General features: G+C 48.2%; 1 protein-coding gene across 1 annotated transcript in view; it reads left to right on the top strand.

The window, feature by feature from the left end:
- The window catches only part of NBAS (NBAS subunit of NRZ tethering complex), a 257267-nt gene that overhangs the window by 153444 nt on the left and 80604 nt on the right, over nt 1–23219 (top strand). Inside the window, exons 36-42 of the mRNA XM_090280933.1 lie at nt 1225–1392; nt 4075–4182; nt 4511–4634; nt 7943–8019; nt 8352–8489; nt 16560–16789; nt 20476–20586. Of these exons, the coding sequence (XP_090137059.1) occupies nt 1225–1392; nt 4075–4182; nt 4511–4634; nt 7943–8019; nt 8352–8489; nt 16560–16789; nt 20476–20586 (956 nt within the window). The remainder of the gene's footprint in view (nt 1–1224; nt 1393–4074; nt 4183–4510; nt 4635–7942; nt 8020–8351; nt 8490–16559; nt 16790–20475; nt 20587–23219) is intronic.

Raw genomic sequence — 23219 nt, 5'->3', positions numbered from 1 at the left:
GGCTGCAGACACAGAGGAGGTAATGTCTTTGCTTCATCCACCTGTGAATGTACTATCCTTTTCCCCCTGCTCTTTTGAATTTCTCGAACCATCTTCAGTGAGAGTACAGTAGTGTTATAATGCAGAAGAACAAACGATGTTAAATAAATACAAGTGTCGATGTCTCTGTGTGTGTGAGAAAGAGATGTTGCTGATGCGTTGAACCCGGCAAAGAACCAGCGGACGGCACGTTTTGCCAGCCAGCCCTGGTTGGGAAGGGAGGCTGGTGGCCTGAGCCCAGCATTCTCAGCTCACTCGATCAATGGTTTTTTTCTGTGTCAAATGGTGCTCTAATATCTACTCTGCAGTGTTGTCGTAAAACTTAGCATTGTTTGAGTGAATGATTTCTTTCTTTTTTTAAATGACTTTTTTAAAGTATATTTTATTGATTATGTTGTTACAGTAATCCCAATTTTTTCCCTGTTTGCTCCCCTCTGCCCAGTACCCCCGTCCCTCCAGCAATCCCACTCCCCTTAGTTCATGTCCATGGGTCGTGCATATAAGTTCTTCGGTTTTGCCCTTTTCTATATTATTCTTAACGTCCTCCTATCTATTTTGTATCAACTGATTATGCTTCTTAGTCCCTGCACCATTTCCCCACTTCTCCCCCTCCCCCTCCCAGCTGACAACCCTCCAAATGATCCCCATACCTATGATTCTGTTCCTATTCTGGTTTGCTTAGTCGGATTTTGTTTTTATTTTTTAGATTCAGTTGTTGATAGTTGTGAGTTTGTTGTCATTTTAATGTTCATAACTTTAATCTTCTTTTTCTTAAATAAGTCCCTTTAAAAACATTTCATATAATAATGGCTTGGTGATGATACTTAATCTAGATAATGAATACTCTAGAAAGTCTTGTCAAAGAAACAAACATGAGTGTGTCTCATTGGCAGGATATTGCACTGGGAAAAAATTACAGAACCCATTTTTACCTCCTAAATGTTTCTGAAAGGGGTTATTTGACTCATGTACTGTGATGGTTTTTCCTTTACCAGACTTTCTTTTGTAAACGCTTCACAGAGGAACGGTGTGGCAGTGGTGCCTAGTTCACATGATTTTGTCACTGGCAGAGATGGGCTTCCAGTTTACCTGCTTCTTGTCTGATAACCTTGAGTAGGCCCAGCACCCCTCTCCGCTCTCTGACCATGCGCGCGTTTGCGCTTCTTGTCTCCCCGTTCATCCCAGGACGACGTCGGGGCTCCGGGCAGCGGCTCGGCCGACCTCCTGCACTGGACCACCGCCACCACCAGGAAGGTCCTGTCCAACACCACGACCACCACCAGGGCGGTGCTGCAGGCGGTCCGTGACGGGCAGTGGTGGAAGAAGTCTCTGACTTACCTCCGGCCCCTCCAGGTGGGCCCCCGCCCCCGTCAGCGGTGTGGCTCCTGCCGCTTCTTAGCGCTGCTCCCCGGCCGCTTTCCCTGGGGCCGCGGCCTTGTCTTCTCAAGGTCATTAAACTCACCTCTTGAGGAACCTAGGCGTCCCGTCAGGGAATGGGTAATTTATTTTATGGAGTGTAATATGGAGCCCCACAGAATACTTGCAAAGGACACTTGTTAGGGCTGTGTCAGAATTTAAGTTTAGTGGGATGAAAAGGAAAAAGGTCTTATCACTGCTTGCTCACTTTTGCTGTGTTTCTTCTACAAACCAGTCGTGAAGGCTAAGTGCTGAAAGCCAGCTTGAGGGCATTCTTAGTTAGTCTGGGCCGCTGTAGCCAAAGCACCGTAGGCTGGGTGGGCTAAACAGCAAACTATGTCGGGGGCTGTGAAGTCCAAAGTCAAATTGCTGGCAGATTTAGGGGAGGGTCTCCTTCCTGGTTCACAGACCATTGTCTCCTTGCTCTGCCCTCACGGTGGGAGGGATGAGGAGCTGATGCCATTTCTGACGTCTCTGCCCTCGTGACCTGTCACCCACTAAAGGTCTCCCTTTATAATACTGTCACTCCGGGGCCTGGGCTAGGAGCACAGGTTAACAGACTCTTCCATTCATCTGGAAGTCGACGGCAGGACTAGCAGTGCATCAGGTGATTGCTTTCTGTGACCTGTCAACCATTGTCCCTTGCTGTCTCCTCTGCATCTTTGCACTGTGCTCCTTCAGTCTCCCAGGGGAAAGCTCAGAGGACAGAGCCACGTACTTGTAAGTTCTCCCCAAATGCCCACACGGGTCTCTCTCTCTCATTAGTTAACTCATTCGTCCGTTTATTTGGCAGAGACTCACCATGCACCGTCTGAGTCAGACACCGTGCTGGTCACTGGGAATGGGGAATGCTTCAGTCGAGTTCCCGTCCCCTGTGGAACCTGTGGTTCAGTGGGGGTCACAAAGAAAGCAAGAAAAACAGAGTTGTGTCGTGTGTAACGGCAGACGGTGACGCACACTGTGACCATGAGCCAGCTGAGGGGGTGACGGGCGATGCTGGGGACGGAAGCTCTGATTTAGGTAGGAAGGTGTTAGGTTCCTCAGAAGGGCTGTCCCTCTGAGCAGGGACCCGACTGAGCGAAGCAGGACAAGTGCAAAGCCCTGGCGGGGGGACGTGTGTGACATCTTTGTAGAACAGAAGGGGGCGCGGCACGGTGCGAGCAGAGTGGACAGTGGGAAGAGCGGGACGAGCCGAGATCAGAGAGGAGTGAGAGGCCAGCCATACGGAGCCTCGTGGAAGGACCGCAGAGTTTATTCTGGGTAAGACGGGAAGCTGCTGGAGGATTCAGGCGACGCAGTTGTGGGGTCCAGGTTTACTTTTAATAAGCTCATTTGACTGCTGTGCCGACAGCACTAGTGAGTCAGGCGTGGAAGCAGGCAGGTAGATCTCTACCCTAGTACCCCGGGCAAGACGTGCTGGTGGTGGTGCTGGCTTGGGCCACGGTGGCCAGGGCGGAAGTGGGATGCGGCAGGCTTGGGGATGCATTTTGTGGACCCACTCACGGTCTCTACGTGGGATATGCAGGCAAGAGGAGAACTCAGGATGATAGCCCAGACCGTTGGGTAAGTGGAGGTACCATTGACTAAAAGGCTAAGTGCTTGACTTCGGGGCAAGTCTGCAGCCCTTATTACTGCATGTGTGCCACTGGATGATGATTCTGGCTACTTCTTGAGGGTGTGTATCTTAGATAAAGTGTTAACGTTGTGCCTACTGTATAGTGTTGAAGTACCGGTAGTCATTTTTGCCATCATTGGCTGCAGCAACTACGTTGTTTCCTGGGCTATGCTTGGCATCAGGTAAGTGCTCAGGAAACTTGGCAGGCCCGGTGAGTGTCTTTTCCTTGGCTCTTCCAGTAAGGGCCTTTACGATCTATCTGAGGAAAGCACATGAATAGAATTAAGCAGACTGGAGTCACTGAGATATCGTACCTGCTTGTGGGGAGTGCCGACGGCAAGTCCAGAAGGTGTTGGTGTGGGCTGCAGCCGTGCAGCAGATGGGGCCCGAAAGGGGCGCCGTTGTCTCTTACCTGCCTCTGGTGCCGTTCCAGCAGGTGGGGTCCGAGGTGGGCCTGGAAGGGGAGGTGGGATCTAAGCAGGCCGACAGCATGGACAGGAGCCTAGCAATGGAAGAAAGCCGCAGAGGTAGGACGCACGCGGTGGACCAGTGTGGACGGAGTGAGCGGTTAGCCTTTAATGTTAGGGAACATTTACTGATCTACATGTTATTCCACATAGTTTAGACTTGCTACTGTTGGCTGTTTGCGTTGTTCAAAGCTACTGAAGGGTTTTTGAGCAGAGGAGCACTATGCACGAAAGGATGTCTTAGGAAGGTTATTCCGACGAGTGTAGAAAACTCGCCATTATAGGTGTAAGACCAGTTGCCTCCCGTGTTTCTGATTCATTTTTGTCAGTGACCCGGGAAATCAAAGGCACTGCGGGGCGAGGGTGCAGAGCTGCTCTCAGGACGCGGTGGTGCCTCACTCTCCGGCGTCCCTCTGACACGCCCTCTTTAGACCCCACACGCGCTTCGATGGCTGCTCCTGACACCGTCCCGCATGGCATCCTCACGTCTCTCTCACGGCTCTCTCTAGCTACTGTTTTTCACTTTGTTCTATTCAGGGGCAAGAATTTGGTGATGCTTATCGAATCGGAACCAATGAAGGTCTAGAAAAACAAGGCTGCCACCCTTTCTATGAGTCTGTCCTCGCCAGTCCGTTTGTCACAGAGGTAAGGACAGTGTGCCCAAGGACATGGGTTTAACCGTCATGCCGTTGTGGGCATGTCAGTACAAACAAAAACTGAAATTTTTCCTGAAAATGTGCCCCTTTGGCGTCTTTCTTAATCATATTATCCATTGGTTTTAATGTGATTTGTTTTCTATACAACATATTTTGTTATGAGATTCAAATCAATTAAAAATCTTACACAAAATAGTATGCTTTAGTGAGAAGTTATTGAAGTCACCAGAAGATAAACAGTCTTGGAACTGTGTTTTCTAAGAATGTCTTCATAGGAAAAGGGACACCTTAGTAAGTGGCGTTCTCCTTGTGCCTAGTCCGAGGTGGCCTTCGCCGCCTGTCAGCACGTCTCGGCGGAGAGCTTCGCGGAAGTGCTGCTGAGGACGGGGGAGCTGGCGGAGGCGGAGACGAGGGGAGGAGACCTCTTCCCCGCCACGGAAGGTAGGGAGGCGGCCGGTCCCCGACACCGTGGCGCTCGGCCTGGGGAGCAGGCAGCGAAACTGGATGAAATGAAGGCGGGTCAGGAAGAACAGTCATAACGTGCTCCGCTCCTATAATCGCTGAGCTGGACGCCATCTCTCACTTATTTAAAACCTTACCTTCTGTTTTCTAGGTATTTACTAATATTGAGGATTTAAAGGACGCGTGGGATGCAATCTCTGTTTTTAAGCTGCTAATTATGTAGTGAGTCTTAAGCAAATGATACAAAGTACTCAGTAGACCTTTCTTCCTGCTTCCGGGTGGTAACGGCTTTATGGCACGGGGATGTGTGTTTCATCTGCAGCATTTTCTGCGTGGTGGCACGTCTTCCCCGGTAGGGGTGTTTGAGAAGAATTAAATGTATGAAAGTTTGACAGCCACACCTAACCCCAACCCTAACCCTAACCTGGGTGTTCGTGGGGCCCCTTGGGTGGCGCAGGTGGCAGCCCCCCAGGGTCCCACGCGAGCTGGCCGAGGTCCGCAGCCACCCGTGCGGCCCGTGCGCTCCTCCTTCGGCTGGGACGCGCTGGCTCCGCGAGCCGCTCAGCCGGCGGCCTGGCCTCTTCCGCTCGCGGGCGGACCCTGAGCGCCGCCTGTACTGCCCGCGCCCTCCCGGGCTGCTGTCACACGTCCACACGGGGGTCCTACCGGGCAGGTGCCACCGGACGGCGAGGCCGAAAGCCCGCCCTCGCCTGAACCCCCCGGGAGCCCGACCCCAGCCCCAGGGCCTGTGTGCGGCTCCCCTGCGCCCCGGCGGCCCGAGCAGCCTGCAGGCCCCCGCAGTGCGGGTGTGGCCCCCAGCTGCCTTCTCTGACGTTCGGGTGCTCACGTTCCACCACGGGGAAGACGCCAAGGCCACTGAAGTAGTGAGCATTTTTTCAAACGTGGTTGAATTGAGTGGGGAAAACATGTTAGAGCACCCACTGTGTATATTAAAAATGGATTTTTAAAAAATATAGAGGTGATTTTAATAATTATCCCTTAATTTACATATGGCTTTATAATTTATGAAGCATTTTCACAGGCACGTTTGGTATCAATAATGCTAATATGTCTGAAACATGGTTTTGACTGTCTTATAGTACCAAATATGTGTCAGAAACTTGGCAAAATTGAAGTTATATAGGCTCAATGGCCCATATTAAAAATTGTAAAGATGGGATCCTTGACTTTGGTTCATATGTAGGTTATCATTCAAATTACACTTCTGAACATGATCTACATTTCAGAATTTTTTAATAAAGTTGATGGAAAGGTTTTTATGAAGACTAGCTGAAGAAAATTGATCATTATTTATTTAGCTAAATGAATGATTTAATGGCTAATGATTTCTAAATCAATGATACAGGCAGCTTTCCCCTGCAGATCGAGCTCTGGAACTAAATTGATCCTCGCCTACTTTCCAGGGGCATGGACTTTGCTCAGAACTAGACATAGATTTCGTCTCAGTTTGGCTGGGTAACTTTTTTACAAAATGCATTGTATTCAGGGTTTGAGAACCAGCATTGCAGATTAAACTCAGATGCACCGGTAAGTGTAGGGCAGGCCCCACCCCGTTTTTAAAAAATATATCTTAATGGTAATGTAAAATCACCAGGCCTCAGTCTCTAGCCAGTGTGACATCTGGTGTACCCCAGTGAGACCTGGTGGCATCAACTACTTCAGATCCTTATCGATAATTTTGTCAGTTGTTGCTTCAAATGACCTGCAGAGTCAGAGGCGGAGAAGCTGCCTGTCTGTGGGTTTGAGTTCTTCTTTGCAAGAATCCCCGAGTCTCCGCAAGGGCTGCCGAGAAGGTTTGGATGCCCAGGGGTAGAGGGGGACCACTGCCGTCACTCTGCAGGAGTTCCCGGGACAGTGCAGCTGTTAGTCACGAGCGGCTCTGGGCCAGGCACTTGGGTCGTGGCGATGAGTGAGCTGTGACCCAGCCGTGGGAGAAAAGGTTGCTGTGACATAACTTGAGCGCCATTTGTGTTAGGGATTAGGGAGGAGGAGACGGGACCCCCTTTCCTTTCAACCTGGGGGCGGGTGGGTGGCGGTATACTTGGCACTGGTGACTTTTCCAGTCCTGGAGCAGCAGGGAGGTCGTGGGCTTCGTGTGGCTGGGAGACCAGCTGTCTGAGTGCTGGAGACACGTGTATACAGCATGTCCGGGTTTCCCTCCAGGATAACCCCCTTGGGAAGGAAGTAGCTGCCAGGACCTGAGCATGAGACACAGTTACCAGAGAGGACTCTTCTCCTTTCTTCACCCGGTATTTTATGAAGAAAATTTTCAAATGCACATGAAACTGAGAAAATTCTATATTGAACTACCTTATACCTTTCACCAAGATGTGACAGTTGATATTATACTCCTCAGCCCACCACCGACCCCCTGCCCAGACTGTCAGCTAAGCTCAGATTATACAGATGACTTAATTCTAGTCCAAGTAAGGCATAATTAGGGAGGTAAATCTTCTGGAAAAACAGGATATGGTCTGTTCTTAAAGTCAAACACCGTTTACTTTGGATTCACATTCTGTTCTTCATTAGCACAGATCAGTAGAATCTGTGCTCTTTAAAAATAAAGGATTTACATTGTGATTACGCATGACTGCCTGGTCCTTGATCCTCGGACCTAAATGAATGGAGTACGTCCTTATCTGGACAAACTGCTTATGAGCACAGACTTTGTTGGCAGTGTCCTTGTGTTTATTAAAGCTGTGACGTTTACAAGTTGTCACTTACATACTGTTTTGTTGTTGTTAGAAAAGCTGTTAATGGTTGGGATATTTTATGGTATATACCCAAAGCAAGAGACTGGTGTTCTTTTTGTGGCTTGTGATGAAGAGGGGCGTTCTTGGGAGGAACAAACCCATATCATCATCATTGTTGTAATCAAAGGATCCTAAGTTTGCATTCAGGAAGCTATTTTGTGGCTTTGATGGTTAGCGCCTGTATGGCCGTCTTCCACATTAGCTGCTGCTGATACACACATTTTACAGCAAGGCCTGGGTCCTTTAAAGCAAAGGGTTAGCTTTAAGAAACCATCCTCACTGATCTATCTGCACTTAGACTTTACAGCTACACTGACAGGATTTCCTCATGTCTAAGCGACAGCATGTAACAGAGTTTCACGTGATCTGCGTTTAGATGGGAAAGTGTCTTGAAAAGTCTTCTGAAGCTAATTGTCTGTTGAAATCTTATAGGACTGATAACATGGTACTTAGTAACCACGAATGTCATACGGTTCCTCAAATAAAATAATTCATTTTTTCCCCTGTATTCAGTTCTCTTGCAACTAGCAAGCGACGCTTTACCGAAGGACATGACCTTGGCGCTCGCTTATCTTCTTGCCTTACCACAGGTAAGTTTGCCCGCACCAAGAAAGGAGGAGTCAGAAACAAATGAACTGAAAACCTATTATTATAATTGTTTATTTTACATAAATGATTGCAGTCAGTATCCAGGGAGTACACTCTACAATGCTGTTGAAATGTTGATATTAAATCTTTCTATGTGCAGAGGATCTGCCTTTATAGTATCTTCTGAATTTTAATGTTGTTACATTAAGATGAGAGCGAGTTGATGTGATGGAAACTTTGAACCTGAATTCTCCAGTAACGACTGGAGATGTAACGGTGTGCGATGATCTTGACTTCCACTCAGCTGCGTCCATTCCATCCTGCCCCCTCCTAGGTGCTGGATGCTAACAGGTGCTTTGAGACGCAGTCCTGCTCGGCCCTCTCGCTCCAGCTGGCCGCGTATTACTACAGCCTGCAGATCTACGCCCGCCTGGCTCCGTGTTTCAGGGACCAGTGTCATCCTCTTTACAGGGTGAGTCCTGGTTTCCACTTTTTAATGAGCAGAGTTCAGGTCTGTCTTTGGAGGCACTGACCTGCTTTGTATCCAGAGCGCATTCCAAGGGGCTGACAGCCTTTGTTCTCAGCCACAGTCGCTTTTCCCGGCATCGGTAGGAGGTAGAGTTTCTCCTGTTTGTTGTGAATGCTGATTCTCCTCCTAGCTTTCCTGTCATTTGCCTTGTTTTATGGCGTTCTTAGGAAAGGCTGAAGGAACAGGAAAGGCGAAGTGAGGAACTGCTTTTTTAATTCACCGCCACCAAAGGGTGGCTCTGTCTAGTCCAGGAGAGCAGGCTACGTAACTCTACGAGCAGTGCTGCAGTTTTGTGTTATTTTTTAACCATAAATGTGAGAGTAGTAATTGTGCAGGTGAAATGTTGAAACATATCCTGCTTCAGACAACGTGTATGTAACTCTCCTGTTAATTTCTGAGCGAAAGCACCTGGAGTGGCCGCCAGTCCCATGTGCCCCCTTTTGTGGGCAGACAGGGCTGCAGGCGCCTCTGAGGGCGGAACCTCAGGTCTGCTTCATGCATCAGGTTGTGAGCGGTCAGCGCTGGAAGTCGCCTCCCTTTTGTAGTGGGTCATTTTAAGGAAATTGCCCCTTTCTTAAGGGAAGATAAGCAAATAGATCAGACTTTCAGATCCACTTTGTGAACCAGTCCAAGGCTTACGTTTTATTAAGACAGGATTTTTCTTCCCCTTGACCCAAAGCAGACTGTCAAAAAAGAATTTCATGTGTACGTCAAAGCTCTAGCTGCCTCTGCCTTGCGAAACATAGCTGAGAACTTACAAATATATGAAAACATTACAATTGTGGCAAAACCTATGGCTTTTATTCACCCAGTTCTATTAAAAGAAGGGGGGTGTTGGAGACCATCTGCAGGGCACGTTCATCTCCCAGGACATGGTTGTCATTGGCAGGCGGGTGTTGTTCTCAGACGCAGTTTTATTATGAGGACATTTGGCCAACAAACAGGACTGGTTTCTTCTTTTTTAGCCTCTTGATATAAGTTACTACTTTATTTTGGGAACTTTGAACTTTTTTTGATAGCTACCACTGCTTTGTACAGTTACTTTGTTCCGTGCCCTAGTAATTTTCCGTTTCGTTTTCATATGTCAGGCGTGTGTTTGTGAGAAAGAAGCAGTAGGCCGGTTGCGTTATAAACCGAGCAGTGCAGCGATTACACAGGTGGGAGTCTCTCGCGGGAACAGTGCGCTGCGTCTCCGTTATCACAGTCAGCGGCACGGCTGGCAGGGGGTGTCGGGGGCCCGTTTGCTGCTGTCTGCTTCTGAACACCCTTCTTTCTTCCATCGTGCTGTGTGTGTGCAAGGGCCGAAGGATGGGCTGCTCCCAGGCCCCAGTAGGTTAAACCCAGGGCAGCTCTGCTGTGGCCCAAAGCTGTGCGCCTTGTCATGAACTTGGGTTTTTCCCAACAAGTCGTTGTGTGGTCACAGTGTGTTTGACACGGGATCCCAGTGCTGAAAGGGGATCTCCCTCTTCAGTTGCCAAGTATGTCGTCTGTTCTAAGGTCATACCGTGTGCAGAGCGCGCGGTGCTGTGTTTTGCGTGAATATGGAGGATGGAAAAGCCACTCAATCTGTTGCTGCCACTAAACCTCCCGGGAGCACGTCATGTGAGCCTTAGACTCCTTCCTACTGAGCACGGAGGCCAGGGTGGGGGGAGAGAATGTTGCCTGACCTCCGTGAACTTGACACCTCCTGTGACCTGTACGAGACAGCCACACAGGTGGGCACGAGAGGAGCCAAGTGAGCACGGGGCCCGGCAGCCGATGGAGGACCAAGGACCAGCTGCGGAGCCACTAGGGGGTCTGTAAACATGAATGGGAGCCGTCCTCTCGGAGGAACCTTCTGGTAGAACAGCTGTTTTTCATGTTTACCCTGAGAGTAAATCACTTTGTACCAAAAACTAAAAGTCCCAAATCATGTCGTTCTTGAGAGAGGTCAGTGAGGAGAGAACCGTTAGATTCCATCCCCACCTTTATATCTGGCTAGCACTGTCTCCTACTTCAGGTGCCACGGCCGCTCTGAGAACCCCCACGGAAGATGTCTGTATCTGAGGTGTGCAAGGAGACCTGTGGGAAGTTGGGGGTGAGGGGTAGAAGCGCAGGTGTGTCTATCTCGCTTGCTTCTGCGTTCCCTGCAGTTCTTCCCACTTGCTGGGAAGTGGGTATTCTGTCTCCAGATCTCGTAGGTTGTGCATCCCTTTCTGGACCTGGCGTTCTTTGAGCGCTCACAAGGAAGGACGTAGGGCCGGGGCGTTGTAGAATGAGGGATGGTGAGACTCGATGTCTGCCCTTCCCCCAGTTCTGTTTCCTCTTTCGGCCTGTGGATGTGTATACATACACACCCAGATACATATTTATATAACAATTTTTATACAAATGTGAATAAGCCACGCACATTGTTCTGTACCTTGTGTTTCACTAATATATGACCTTTAGAATTATTGTAAATGCATCTCGAAGCGTGATCTTTTTAACATCCTTTTGAAAACATTTTCAGAAGATGAAATCAGTTGAAAATGGAAACATACCCTTTAGTTTTGTATTCTAGAGAAGCAAGCACAGCAAGGGGTAAAACGCAAAACTTCATAGTAGACTATTTCTAGAACATTGGGTTCTTTTTAAAGCTTCTTAATTGAAAATACTGAGTACAGAATTATCTCAAGCAAATAAGGACCCTAGAGAGGAAGCCACACCACCTGTTTAAAACCTTCCCAGTATGTTACGCAGAAGGGAAGACTACTAAACCAGAATGGATTTACTACCTCCAAGCAGTAAGCAGTAGAGGAACTCACAGAGCATTCTGTTGTCATGAATATTTAGGAGTATTTTGTTGTCACAGGGACTTGTCCGTATTCTTTAAAGAAATCGTATTTTATTCACCCCTGCCCCTGAGAAATTGCTTTGCCAAGTTTTTGAGAAGTAATAGGCCAATTTAATTCTACACGCTTCCATTTTTAAATTTTGATGCCTTTTGATGTTAGTACATGCTGCCGCCTGTGTTGCCTTGCAGTATCACTTTGAGGCCTGGTTACATGGAAGGCTGGAAGCTGTGTACAAAGTCCTTCAAAGGCAGCTGAGGGGCTAGTAGTTTCACACGCGTGGGCCAGGCCATCGCATGTGGCCGGGAGAGCAGGGAGAGACGATCGACTGCTCTACACGGGGGGCAGCGATTTCAGGTCCGAGGCACGGGGCGGGCCTCCTTCCTCCCTGCGGGGTGACAGCATGGCGCCTGGCGCTTGGGCGGCACCAGGGACGGGGTTCTCGTACGGACGTCGCGGAGTCGGCCCGAGACGCAGATGAGGTTCCTGTGCGAGCACTTAGAGACTTCGATGTCGGGGTGAGTGGACGTGTGCATGGGATGAAGTGTCGGGGTGAGTCGGGGATGCTTTGGGGTGTATTGAGAGCAGGTGTGATAAGCTCAGGGTGAGAATTCTTATTGACATTGAAATAGAATATGGGAAGTAGTCAGGAGTCACGTTCCTTGAGGAAGGGATAGAAAGTAGTGATAATGGCAAGAAGATAATTTGTTTAGAGAGCTAGAAATTACTACGTGCTTATCCATTCGGTCTCATTGCATCTTTATGAGGCCTCTATAAAGAAACGGCTTCAATTTTAATAATAAAAAACGTGAGGCTCAGGAGGCGAGGTCCAGTAATCAAGGTTCTTTGATACCAATTCCCTTTCTTTCCCCCGTAACTAATTTTTCTTTTTCTTGGAAGACTTTGTGAGTTGTCTTTTCTCATTAGTATTATGTTTTAACACAATAAATTGAAGTCTTGACATATATTTTCATATACTTAATAAGTACTTAATGATTCATAAGCCCGGAGACACTTAGAAACCTATCATCAAAGAATTCATAGAATGCTTTTAATTCAGCACTTTATTAGGACCAAATTTTAAAAGGAGGTATTTCTATATCAAGGGGTTGAACAGGAGGTGATATTCTTGCTCATGATTCTAAAATTCTTTATCACTAGAGAGGAAAAAACAAAAGGCTTAGAAATACACTCAAATCAAATATCCAGTTGAACACCTATCTTTGTGTGTCTTCTGTGGTCACTTGTATTTACACACACGTGAGTATTTGTAAAAGAGGGATGAGAGGAGGAATGTGTGTGTCACATGACAGCATTCAATCCGTCATTGAAAGCCGGTCGTTTGTGAAAGGACTCTGAGGACAGGTCTTACTTACACCTGGTGGGACCTCTGTATATACCCTGGTCCCATCAAGAGCTTTATAGTTTTAAGAGATATCCCTCACTGCCTACCAAATATGGAAGGATGGTGCTTGGGAGGCTTTACGCTTGGGAGTCGTATCTCTGCCCTGCCACATACCCGAATGCCCTTAGGCAACTTACCTCCTCATACACGTGTAAAACAGGTGATACCAGTGGACCCCTGTTCCGCAGGACTGTTTGTACTAACCGAGACTCGGCTCATGTTGTTCAGCACTATGCCTGTTCTGCACCGAAGACTGAAGTAGTCGGTGTTCTTAAACTTTCCTTAGAAAAGCGAACAAATGTGCTGTTCAAAGAACATGAAATAGAAGTTATTCACAGAGGGGCTAGACAGTTTCTACTTACCAAAGGAAAAGAGATTAAAGTAGTTTAAACTGTAGGAACCTATTAACGGTAATTTGTTGGACTGAAATTGTATTTTTAACAAAGAAATCTGCTCTGTATAGTTGGTGGAGGCATTAATGAGATGAATGTTGAACTTCCTCAGTTCTACCCCTGAGGGGATTTACAGAGTTTTACTTTATTTTCGTGATGAGATTCTTATACATTCAGAGAATTTTAGTTTCAGGAAAGTGACCATCTGGTGATGCTCCTTTGCTTTACATCTGAAAAAACTGAGCTCCAGAAGGGTCAGCAGAGGGAGTTCCCTGCTCCCTCCACAGAGCCCGCCCCGTCCTTGGTGTGCGAGTCTTCAGTGGGGCTCGGATTCGGACGCCTCCTGTGGTTTGCGTGTGTGTGTGAATCTGTCAGTCACTCATTTTTAATTGCCTGAGAGAAAGCTCTGGGCCCAATCTGCTTGCATTTAACAATGGAGGAAAGGAAGCTTTAAAATAACCTTATTTTATTTGTGCCTCACCACCGACCACGAAGGGAGCATGCGGTGTGCGCATCGATATTCTTCTTGGCGATGAAAGAGAGAGGGAAGTAACGTGCCCCAAAGTGTATCTCTGCTAAGTGGGGCAGCTGGAATACAGACGGGCACCTGGTCCTGAAAGCCATCACTGCTGGTGCAGGTGTCCCCGTTTCAGCCCATGCCCTGCTCTGGCAAAGACAAACGCACAAACTATTACATGTGGTCTCTGCCTCAGAAGCTCTAGTATTATTTTCGTTGAGTGACAAGTGTGCAGGCCACTGTCCCAGCACACCTGGATATTCCAGAAAACAAAACGTGAAAAATGACAGTGGAGCAAAAGCTGGAGAAACCCTTGGGAGCCTGAAGGCAGCTGATTCTGTGAGCAGGGGCTGGGAAGCAGTCACAGCGTGGGGTGGGGGGGTGCCCGGGGACACTCACAGACAGGCTGCACGGTCACAGCCTCTCCTGCACCGTGCGCTGGGCAACTTCCGGCCAACGGCTTAATCTGACGCCACAGATCAGAGTGTGTGTGAGAAAAGCCTTCTTTATGGTTTCGGTGAACGTGGCTTTGTCGGTGGAGTGCAGGACAGGGCCACAAGCTTGGGGCTCCGTGACAGCGCAGCGGCAGAAGAGCTCTCCTGTCCCCTGAGCCCTGAGCCTCGGACGTGCTCTTGCTTCCCTGCCGCGAGGCAGAGGAGTGCTAACCAGTGAGGCCTGAGAACAACAGGCAATGGCCGTGCACGTCTGGGGTGCAGAGCAGGTGTAGATGCTGGCCAGGCCCTCAGCAACACCCCTGTGTCTATAGCTTTAGAGGTGGCCGAGCCCGTGGTGGGTGACTCAGGGTGGCGCCTCAAGGACTGCAGTCAACAGGTAGGGAGGGGGTTGGGTTCAATCAATGTCAGCTGTAGAGGCACGAAGAGCTGGGATCCCCTTCGCCCAGATCCATTGCCAGAAATACTGTCCGCATGCAGGTGACTCCCAAAGCACTGTCCGGCTGCACCGAGATGTGCTCTTCGCTCCGTCTTTCCATCAGGTCTCAGCGGCCTGGGACTTGGCACGGACCTTCCACCCTGCGCTGGACTTTGTCTCCCTGTCTTTTGCTGATCTTTTACGTCTGATATCTGAGTAGTTAGCCTATGTTGAGGAGGCTTCCCTGACACTTGCCGAAGTCCTGCTCCTCTGTGCTTGCTGTATCACACTCCGTTTTCTAATCGCTGGTGGTCTCTCCTAAGGCAGCGTTCTTGGAGGAAAGGGTTGCATCTTCTTAGTCCATCACCTGCTATTTAATAGGTCCACAAAAAATATTTGTTGCATGAATTGAACAGCGGTTTGGTAGCTTGCTTTGGAGAGTTCGTTTTCAAACCTTGGTCTTTTGACTGGAGATACTTATCTGTGTTTTGAGAATAGGACTCAGTATCTGCCTAGAGTAAGGGGAAACATTCTAACAAGGTTGACCTTTTCTCAGCTCCAGCTGTTGGAGTTCAAGGTTTTGTTGTTTTTTTTTGACTGTTTTTTGTTGGTACTCCCAGATCGTTCCTTAATAGGATCAAGAGAGAGAAAGGCAGGCTGTGTTTGTAATATGGGCACTACATTGGCAAATCCCTGTGTAGCTCAAAACAATGGCTTCCACATTAGACATGCCGACAGCTTACTATAATTAGGTAGGTACATGTCTGGGAGCCCTGGCTGGTTTGGCTCAGTGGATTGAGCGTCAGCCTGCGAGCTAAGTGTCGCTGGTTCGATCTTCCAGTCAGGGCACATCAGAGAAGGAAAACTCTGACTCCAAAAAACCTCCGCTGCCTTGCGGCATACCTCTTCAGGGGAAAGGCTAAGGGAGTAAACCCCGACAGAAAATCCGGAGCCGGAGTCCCTAAGGCGGTTTGACGTTGTAGTCAACACCGGCAACTCCTGCGGCGCACCTGAAGCCAAGCTGTTATTGACTCCGTCTTTCCCTTGGACCCTTCAGCTGCGAAGAGAGGGGGGGTCTGCTGCATGGGCAACAGCAGACCCTCCATATCACCCTGCCCAGGCTCTGTAGCTTCAGCTTCACTGGAGAGGACACTCCAGTGTTGATTCAACACGGGAGGAGACAGATACCGTGTCACTCCCGAGTCGGACTGCACAGCCATTCTCGGTGGTGCAGATAGACTCTTAAGAAGCTACACCATCGTCTCTCGAGACGGACGGCTGCCAACAACAACAACTACCTTTTGCTGGAAATTGGGAGTGACTGGGTTCATGTTCAAGTATTAGATTCCCAAAGTAATTCCGAAATCATGGCTGAGCTACATTATTTCATTGACATCCAAACCAACTTCAAGATGAATAAATGTGCCCAGTTAGTCACTTATTTTTCTCTGCTGTCAGCTGTTAGCGTCTGGGTTTTGTTCCATTTGAATACTTGCACTGGTTGGAGGAGCTGCGAAGGATTGGAGAACAATATCGTAGTGAGCCCAAACTGAGCGGGGTAAACACTGGCGGAGGCTTCCTCCTGCAACTGGAAGCGGTTATGATTTCGGCAGGAGGGACGGATTCTTCCCCCTCAGAGGAAACGCTCTTCTCCTCGGCTGTCTGGGCGTAATTAGTGGGGTTACTGAGCTGCAGCTCTGTGCTTGAGAACACGTGGGTGCTTCAGAGAAAGTTTATTCAGGGCGGCCGTGGCGGCAGCCCCTTCTGGGGTGACGTGTTGTTGATGACCCGGTAGGGGGACCAGACCTGGTGCAGGGTGACGGGAGCTGAAAAAGCAAGAACGTTGGTTTATCCCGTGGGTGGGGGTTGGTAAGACGGAAGAAGAGCAGAGCGGGGGTCCGGAGGCCTGCTCCCAGCCCCCCTGCAGCTGACCTCCCAGGACGGCCGTGTGAAGGGCCACACAGCCGCCCAACAGTCATGCTCTTCTTCCTGGAACTTCTTTCTTGTGCCTCACAGGCGGATCCAAAGGAGCTCATCCTGATGGTCACCAGGCACGTGACTCGATATGGCCATGACGCCTGGCCCGAGGACGTGGCCGCGCTGAGCGGGCAGCTGCGCTACTACAACGAGCGGCTGCTGGACCTGACGCAGGCGCAGGTGCTCCAGGGTCTGCGCAGGGGCGTGGACGTGCAGCGCTTCGCCGCGGACGAGCAGTACAAGAGGGAGACGATCCTCGGCCTGGCGGGGTGAGGGGGCTTTTGTCTCGTAGAGGGGTGGGTTTCAGCGTCGGAGTGAGCTGCATTCGCAGGACTGTTCACCGCAGGCCTTTGATGATTGACATTCATCACTGGTTTGAACACGGCTTTCCTTTCCCCCGCTTCCTCCCATCCCGGGGGGCGGGGGCAGGTGTCTTCCCAAACGGATCAGTAGATGCGGACAGCGTCTTGAGCCTACAGATTTAAATAGTAAGGATGGCAATTAAAAAAAAAATTTTTTTCCCATGACTTTGATAGCTGGAGACCAAGATGATGACCATGCTAGAGGTGACTAGGGTCTAATCAGGGGTGAAAAGCGTGACACTTACTATAGAAATTTAAAAACAAGTTGGCCTTTTACTCCTGGATGGAAATCTCACTTTTCAAGTTCATGGCAGTTTAATTTGTTGATAGACGCAGCAGATTGAGTACTAGAGGGGTTCCGGGCACCTTCCTCTCTCCCATGTTTTGAGACAAAGCAGGACCAACCAGCCATAACAGTCTCTGTCCTTCGAGGCCGGTAGCAGCTACCGTTCCCCGTGTCCCGTGCTCCTTTCAAGAGAGGAGCAAGCCCTTGTGTGAGAAGGCAAAGCAGTGCAGGCCAGGGGCCAGCGGGCTAAGCTCCTTTGCTCGTACGGAATTTTTAATATTGGTCTCCATTTTTTCTTACATCCGCTGAGTTCAGATCCAGTGAGCATCACTTACATGTCAGAAAGTGGGAAAGTGTGTCCACCACAGTGGTTCTTAAGCAGAGGTGTTTTGTTTTTAACCCCAAAACTTGTGAGGTGCTCACCATGGGCCAGGAACTGGATTAGGTGCCATATAAACATCTGTTCATCCTCAAAGGTAACCATGGGACGTAAGGGTGGTAATCCTCATTTTATAGCTGAAGAACGTAAAGTTTGGGGTCTTCGAGTAACTGGCCCATGCTTAGGGGGCCAGGATCACAGCTGTGATTTTCACCTTGACCTCTCACATACTGGGGCCATCAGAGGTTCACCGCACCCTGGGTCTCCCCCGCACGGCCTGACGGGTACGCAAGGAAGTGCTGGCCTGCAGTTCACCCAAGGCTTTCAGCCTCTGAAGCAGAGGTTAAATTGTGCCTACATTTAATGATTATTCTTCTCTCCCGAAGTTATTTTAAAGTAACGAGGATAGTCCTGATACGGTGGTGGTGTGTGTCATTTTTCATCATTGTTATTTAAACCTTAGAGAGAGGGGCAAGGTAGCCTTGGTACTCTGCAATAATTTTATAACACTCCAGATTCTCTTTAGAGCAAGTCAGGGAACAGAGAGGTCAAAGAAAGGTAGAAGGAATAATCGATAGCTGGACTCAATTAAGGGAAGAAAGGCGGAATGTTCTTTTCTCTCCCCTCTGTCCTCCTGGAGGTTCATAATTTCAGTCATTTAACGTGCAGTTTCAGAGGCACCAAAGAGATCATTTAATCCAACCTCTTAGTTTTTGGAAGAGAACTCTGAGAATCAGAGAGTTTTAAAGAGTAGTTCAAGGTCACACAGCCCGAAGTTGAACATGGGCTTCCTAGTTCCAAGCCCAGTGAATTCGTCCCATGGACATTTTGTAATCCTTGGTGCTGCGCTCATGTTTTCTTAGAAAAGGGTTGCTTTGCAGAATAAAAATTTACAAGATAAGACATGCTCTATATCATCAATTCCATTTTGTTAGGGTTTTATAATCCTTTATTTCTTTTCCAAGTATGCAGCTGGCATATGCTATTTGAAGTATGTCCTAGAGGAGAAATATACACTTTTGATAAATGTATATAATAGAATCTCCTTCATAACCTATTGCTTAGAAAAATATACAGCAGTCTTTGGATGTCTTGTTTAAAATGTCTCAGTGTCTATAGGTTTTTTGAGCTGGCAGTTCTGGTGTGGAGATGGCATTTCAGTGTCCCATACATAAGAAGTCTTGAAGAACCTGCTTCCACTTGTCCTGCAGCTCTGTCTTCAGCTGTACACAGTATTACCATTAATTTTTGTATTAACTGTACCTCCCTTTTAATGATCGTTGTTTTTGGGAGGTGTATTGTATCTGTCTTCTATTGTCTGTGTATTTTGGGTAGTACCTTCCCAGTGGTCAGTCAGGGTCACCTAGAGGAGGTCACAATACAGTGTGGTTTCTTCCCACTTCATCAAATACGAAAGATACCAGTACTTAAGGAGCATGTACCTGCTGCCAGGCAGTGTGCCTAACCCCCGAGATGGGAAAAATGAATTGCTAATGGTCCCTGTTCCGCAGGAACTTTTATTCCATCATGTGGAGGGAGGTTCTCACTAAATATTTTAAGGAATAGTTTTTAATTGGCAATGACCTAATAACCCATGTCCTGACAGACTTACTGCAGCCCTTAGCCTCGTTTCTGTAGTCCATGAGCAGAGAATGGATGGTTGCTGCATTTTTAAACGTCTGCAGGAAAACCACAATAAAAAAACAGTAAAAAAAGAGAGTACTGTAGGGCAGCAAAGGCTGAGAGACGTCCTGCCTGGCCCTTCCCGGAAAGTGTTCGCCAGCCCTCGGCTGATCAAATGTCTGACTGTCTCAGCAGGGTTACTTAATCGTGACAGATGTTCCATTCCTGCTTGTGTGGCTTTGTCCACCCTGCTTCCCACCGAGAACTCCATCCTCACCTCTCAGATCCTTCTGGGACGTAGATGTCTTATACAGTAGTCTTTCCAAAATGGCCTCAGGGTGGGCGCTCCGGATCCGAATTGCTTCTGTGCCTGCAGGCGCTCAGATTCAGTGACAGGTGACACTGTTTCCTGGTTTATACCTTCCACCGGCTCTCTGTTGACTCTCAGACGACCTAAGGACCCTATACATTCCTAGTTGTGACACCTCTGCCCCCCGCCCCCCCATTCTGCCTCCTCTGTTGGAAGCCTGTCTGTCTCTTCTCCTCTCTGCCACCTAACCCTACCTAGCACTTGTTTACTCCTCAGTCTTCAGGTGCAGTTGGTCACCCTGCTGTCTCTGTTCCCACGTATCTTCCAGTCTCGTCACATTTAATTACTGGTCAACATTTCACATCCTCCACTGGGCCTTGAGTTCCTCAAGAAAAACCTTGTTTGTTTTTATATTCTAATCAGCTGACAATACCTGGTACAGTGTGGAAAACAGAAGTTTGTTGAGTGACTAACTGTGCTTTCTCCAGTACCTACCCCTAAGGCAGGAATACACTTCCTTTGCACTGTTTTTTGAGTGGAGACTGTAGTGTCTAGACCAGAATTTTCCAACATCAGTACATTTTTGCCTGGGTGATTTTTATTGAGGGAGGGCTGTTCTATGCCTTGTTAGATAGCTAGCTGCATCCCTGACCTCTGCCCACTGGATGCTGAGGGCCATCTTTGCCTCTTCCCACCCTGTGACAATAAAAAATGTCTGCAGACATTGTCAGATATCCCCTGAAGGACAAATCACCCTCAGTTGAGAAACCACCGGCCTAGAAAGTTCCTTGGGCAGCTGCAATGCACTGCAGGGCAAAAGCAGCATTAGAACCCCCAGAAGGCCTTTCCCTTCACTGCACGGGATGCGTTATGAAGGGCTGGGCTGACCGTGCCTTAATAAGGCTGGAGGCCAGTCCTGGGGAACGTTCTCCGTGCTGATTGGGGTAACGTGTTTCTCTCCTCTCCCTTCCCCTGGCTGCTGGGCGTCCTTGAAGAACGCTGGAGGAACACGTCTACAGCATCGCTCTGTCTCTGGCTCAGCGCTACGGCGTATCCCGCTGGGAAGTGCTCATGACCCATTTGGAGTTCTTGTTCAGCGACAGTGGGTAAGCATCCACACACAGTTCCTGCGTGAGTTTACGTCCGTGTCTTTCTTTTCAGTCTATTCTAGAAGGATCGTGACGTTGTAAAGTATAATTTTCCTTTTCCTTTTCAGCTCCAGTAGACCAGTGTCTTTCCACAGTCTTTCCTTATTCATCAGTGATATGCCAATATTCTAGTAATAGTCTGTTCATTTTTTTTCTCAGTAATAATAGTCCTGAGTTAGATACTTTAACTTCCATTCACTCATTCACAGGTTTTTATTGAGACTCTCTTTTGTACTAGGAACGAGGTACTGGGATTCCAGTACTGGGCAAAGGCAGGCATCCCAGCTGTCTTGGAACTTGTAGGCTAGTGCGGGGGACAGGTTACAACAGAATAGTGACATCAGCAAATGTGAAACCGAAGCAGTGAGAAGCACCCTGTAGGGGCCGCAGTCAGGGGACTGGGTGTTGTTGGGGAAGGCTCTCCCGAGGGAACTCTTGAGCTGAGACCTAAGTATTGAGTTGAAGTAACTGCACTACATGTAGAGCAGGGAACCATTTTCTAGGGAGACTGAGCAGTTCGGCGCAAAAACTCTTTGACGGGAAGGAACGTGATGCCTCTGAGCGCCCAGCGGGTGGACAGTGTGGGCGAGGCCCCCGAGCGTCAGGGGAGCCTGGTGTGCGATGAGACCACGGGAAAGCCTGGAGGCCAGACCACGAGCAGGCCCTGGCACCGGCCGTGGGTGTCCTCCTGAGAGCGACAGGAAGCTATTTCAGGATTTGGGTAAAGGAAGGAAAAGGAAATAATATGATCCAATTCACATTCTGATAAGGTCATTTTGGTTACTATGTTGAAAGAAGGTTTTAGGGAGGCCAGGGTAGAGATGTCTTGACCGGTTAAAGAGCTATTATAGAGGCTGCCAGTCAAGATGGAGGTGTAGGTGGACATGCTTCACCTCCTTGCACAAGCATATGAAGGATAACGACCTCTAAACAAAAAACACCCAGAACTGCCAGAAAATTGCACTCTTTAGAAATCCAACAACCAAGAACTTAAAGGAGCCATATTCATCCAGGTAGGAGATGAGCTGGGGCAGAGAGGATGCAGTGTGGCAGTAGTGAGGTAGCAGCAGTGGCCGGCTGAACAGGTGATCCCACATTCACCTGTTGTGGACTAAAATTGGGAGGGACACCTGCGGAGTGATTGCAGCCCCAGGCCAGACCTAGCAGCCCAGGGTTTCAGCACAGGAAAAATAAAGCCCCATACCTTCTGGCTATAAAATCCAGTGGGGGTTGGGGCAGTAGAATAAACTGCCTGTCTCTCAAGAGAATCCATTTAAACAGCCCGCATGGTCCTAGAACTTAGCAAACTCACCCACTCGGGAACCACCACCAGAGCAACAGCTAGAGGGGTGCCAGGCACATATGGGAGATGGGTGAAGTGACTGGAAATGGGGCAAGTGCCAAGCAAGCCCCCAGCCACTAGGCAGCAGCGTTGTCCCCTTTCTGACCCCTCCCTCCACATATAGAGCCACAGAGCAGTGAAGCAGGTTGTCCCTCCCTGGCGGTCACCTAAGGTTCTGCTTCTTACAACTTAACAGGTGCACTAAGACAGGGAGTCAAAGCAGCTCTACCTAATACACACAAATACACACAGGGAGGCTTCCAAATGGAGGAGACAAAGAAATATGGCTCAAATGAAAGAACAGAACGAAACCCTAGAAAAACAACTGAATGAAACAGAGATAGCCAACCTATAAGATGCAGAGTTTAAAACATTGATGATAAGGATGCTCAGAGAACTCACTGAGTATAGCGAAAGCATAAGGGAAGAAATGAAGGCTACACTAAGTGAAATAAAGAAAAATCCACAGGGAATCAACAGTGAAGGGAAGGGAGCTGGGGTTCACATCATGATTTGGAACGTAAGGAAGAAATAAACATTCAATGAGAACAGATGAAGGAACAAGAATTAAAAAAAAAAAAGCGAGGAGAGAATAAGAAGACTCTGTGACCTCTCCAAAAATGCTCACATCCGAATCATAGGGGTGCCAGAAGGAGAAGAGGAAGAGCAAGAAATTGAAAACTTATTTGAAAAAATAACGAAAACTTCCCTAATTTGGCAAAGGAAATAGACATACAAGTCCATGAAGCACAGAGTCCCAAACAAGTTGGACCCATCATAATTAAAATACCAAAGATCAAAGATAGGGAGAGAATCTTAAAATTAGTAAGAGAAAAGCAGAAAGTTACCTACAAAGGAGTTCCCATAAGACTATCAGCTGATTTCTCAAAAGAAACTCTGCAGGAAAGAAGGGACTGGCTAGAAGAATTCAAAGTAATGAAAAGCAAGGACCCACAACCAAGACTACTCTATGCAGCAAGGCTATCATTTAGAATGGAAGGGCAGATAGAGTGCTTCCCAGACAAGGTAAAGCTAAAGGAGTTCATCATCACCAAACCATTATTATATGAAATATCAAAGGGACTTATTTAAGAAAAGGAAGAATATCAAAACTATGAGCATTAAAATGACAACAAATTCACAACTATCAACAACTGAATCAAAAAAACAAAAACAAAATAAAAACAAACTAAGCAAACAACTAGAACAGGAACGGAATCATAGATATTGAGATCAGTTGGAGGGTTGT

This window comes from Furipterus horrens, unplaced genomic scaffold, assembly GCF_987537825.1.
Source record: "Furipterus horrens unplaced genomic scaffold, mFurHor1.1.pri manual_scaffold_6, whole genome shotgun sequence".
In the NCBI taxonomy this organism is placed as follows: domain Eukaryota; kingdom Metazoa; phylum Chordata; class Mammalia; order Chiroptera; family Furipteridae; genus Furipterus; species Furipterus horrens.
Note: the sequence above shows the minus strand (reverse complement) of the source record. Positions and strands in the feature narration are given on the sequence as shown.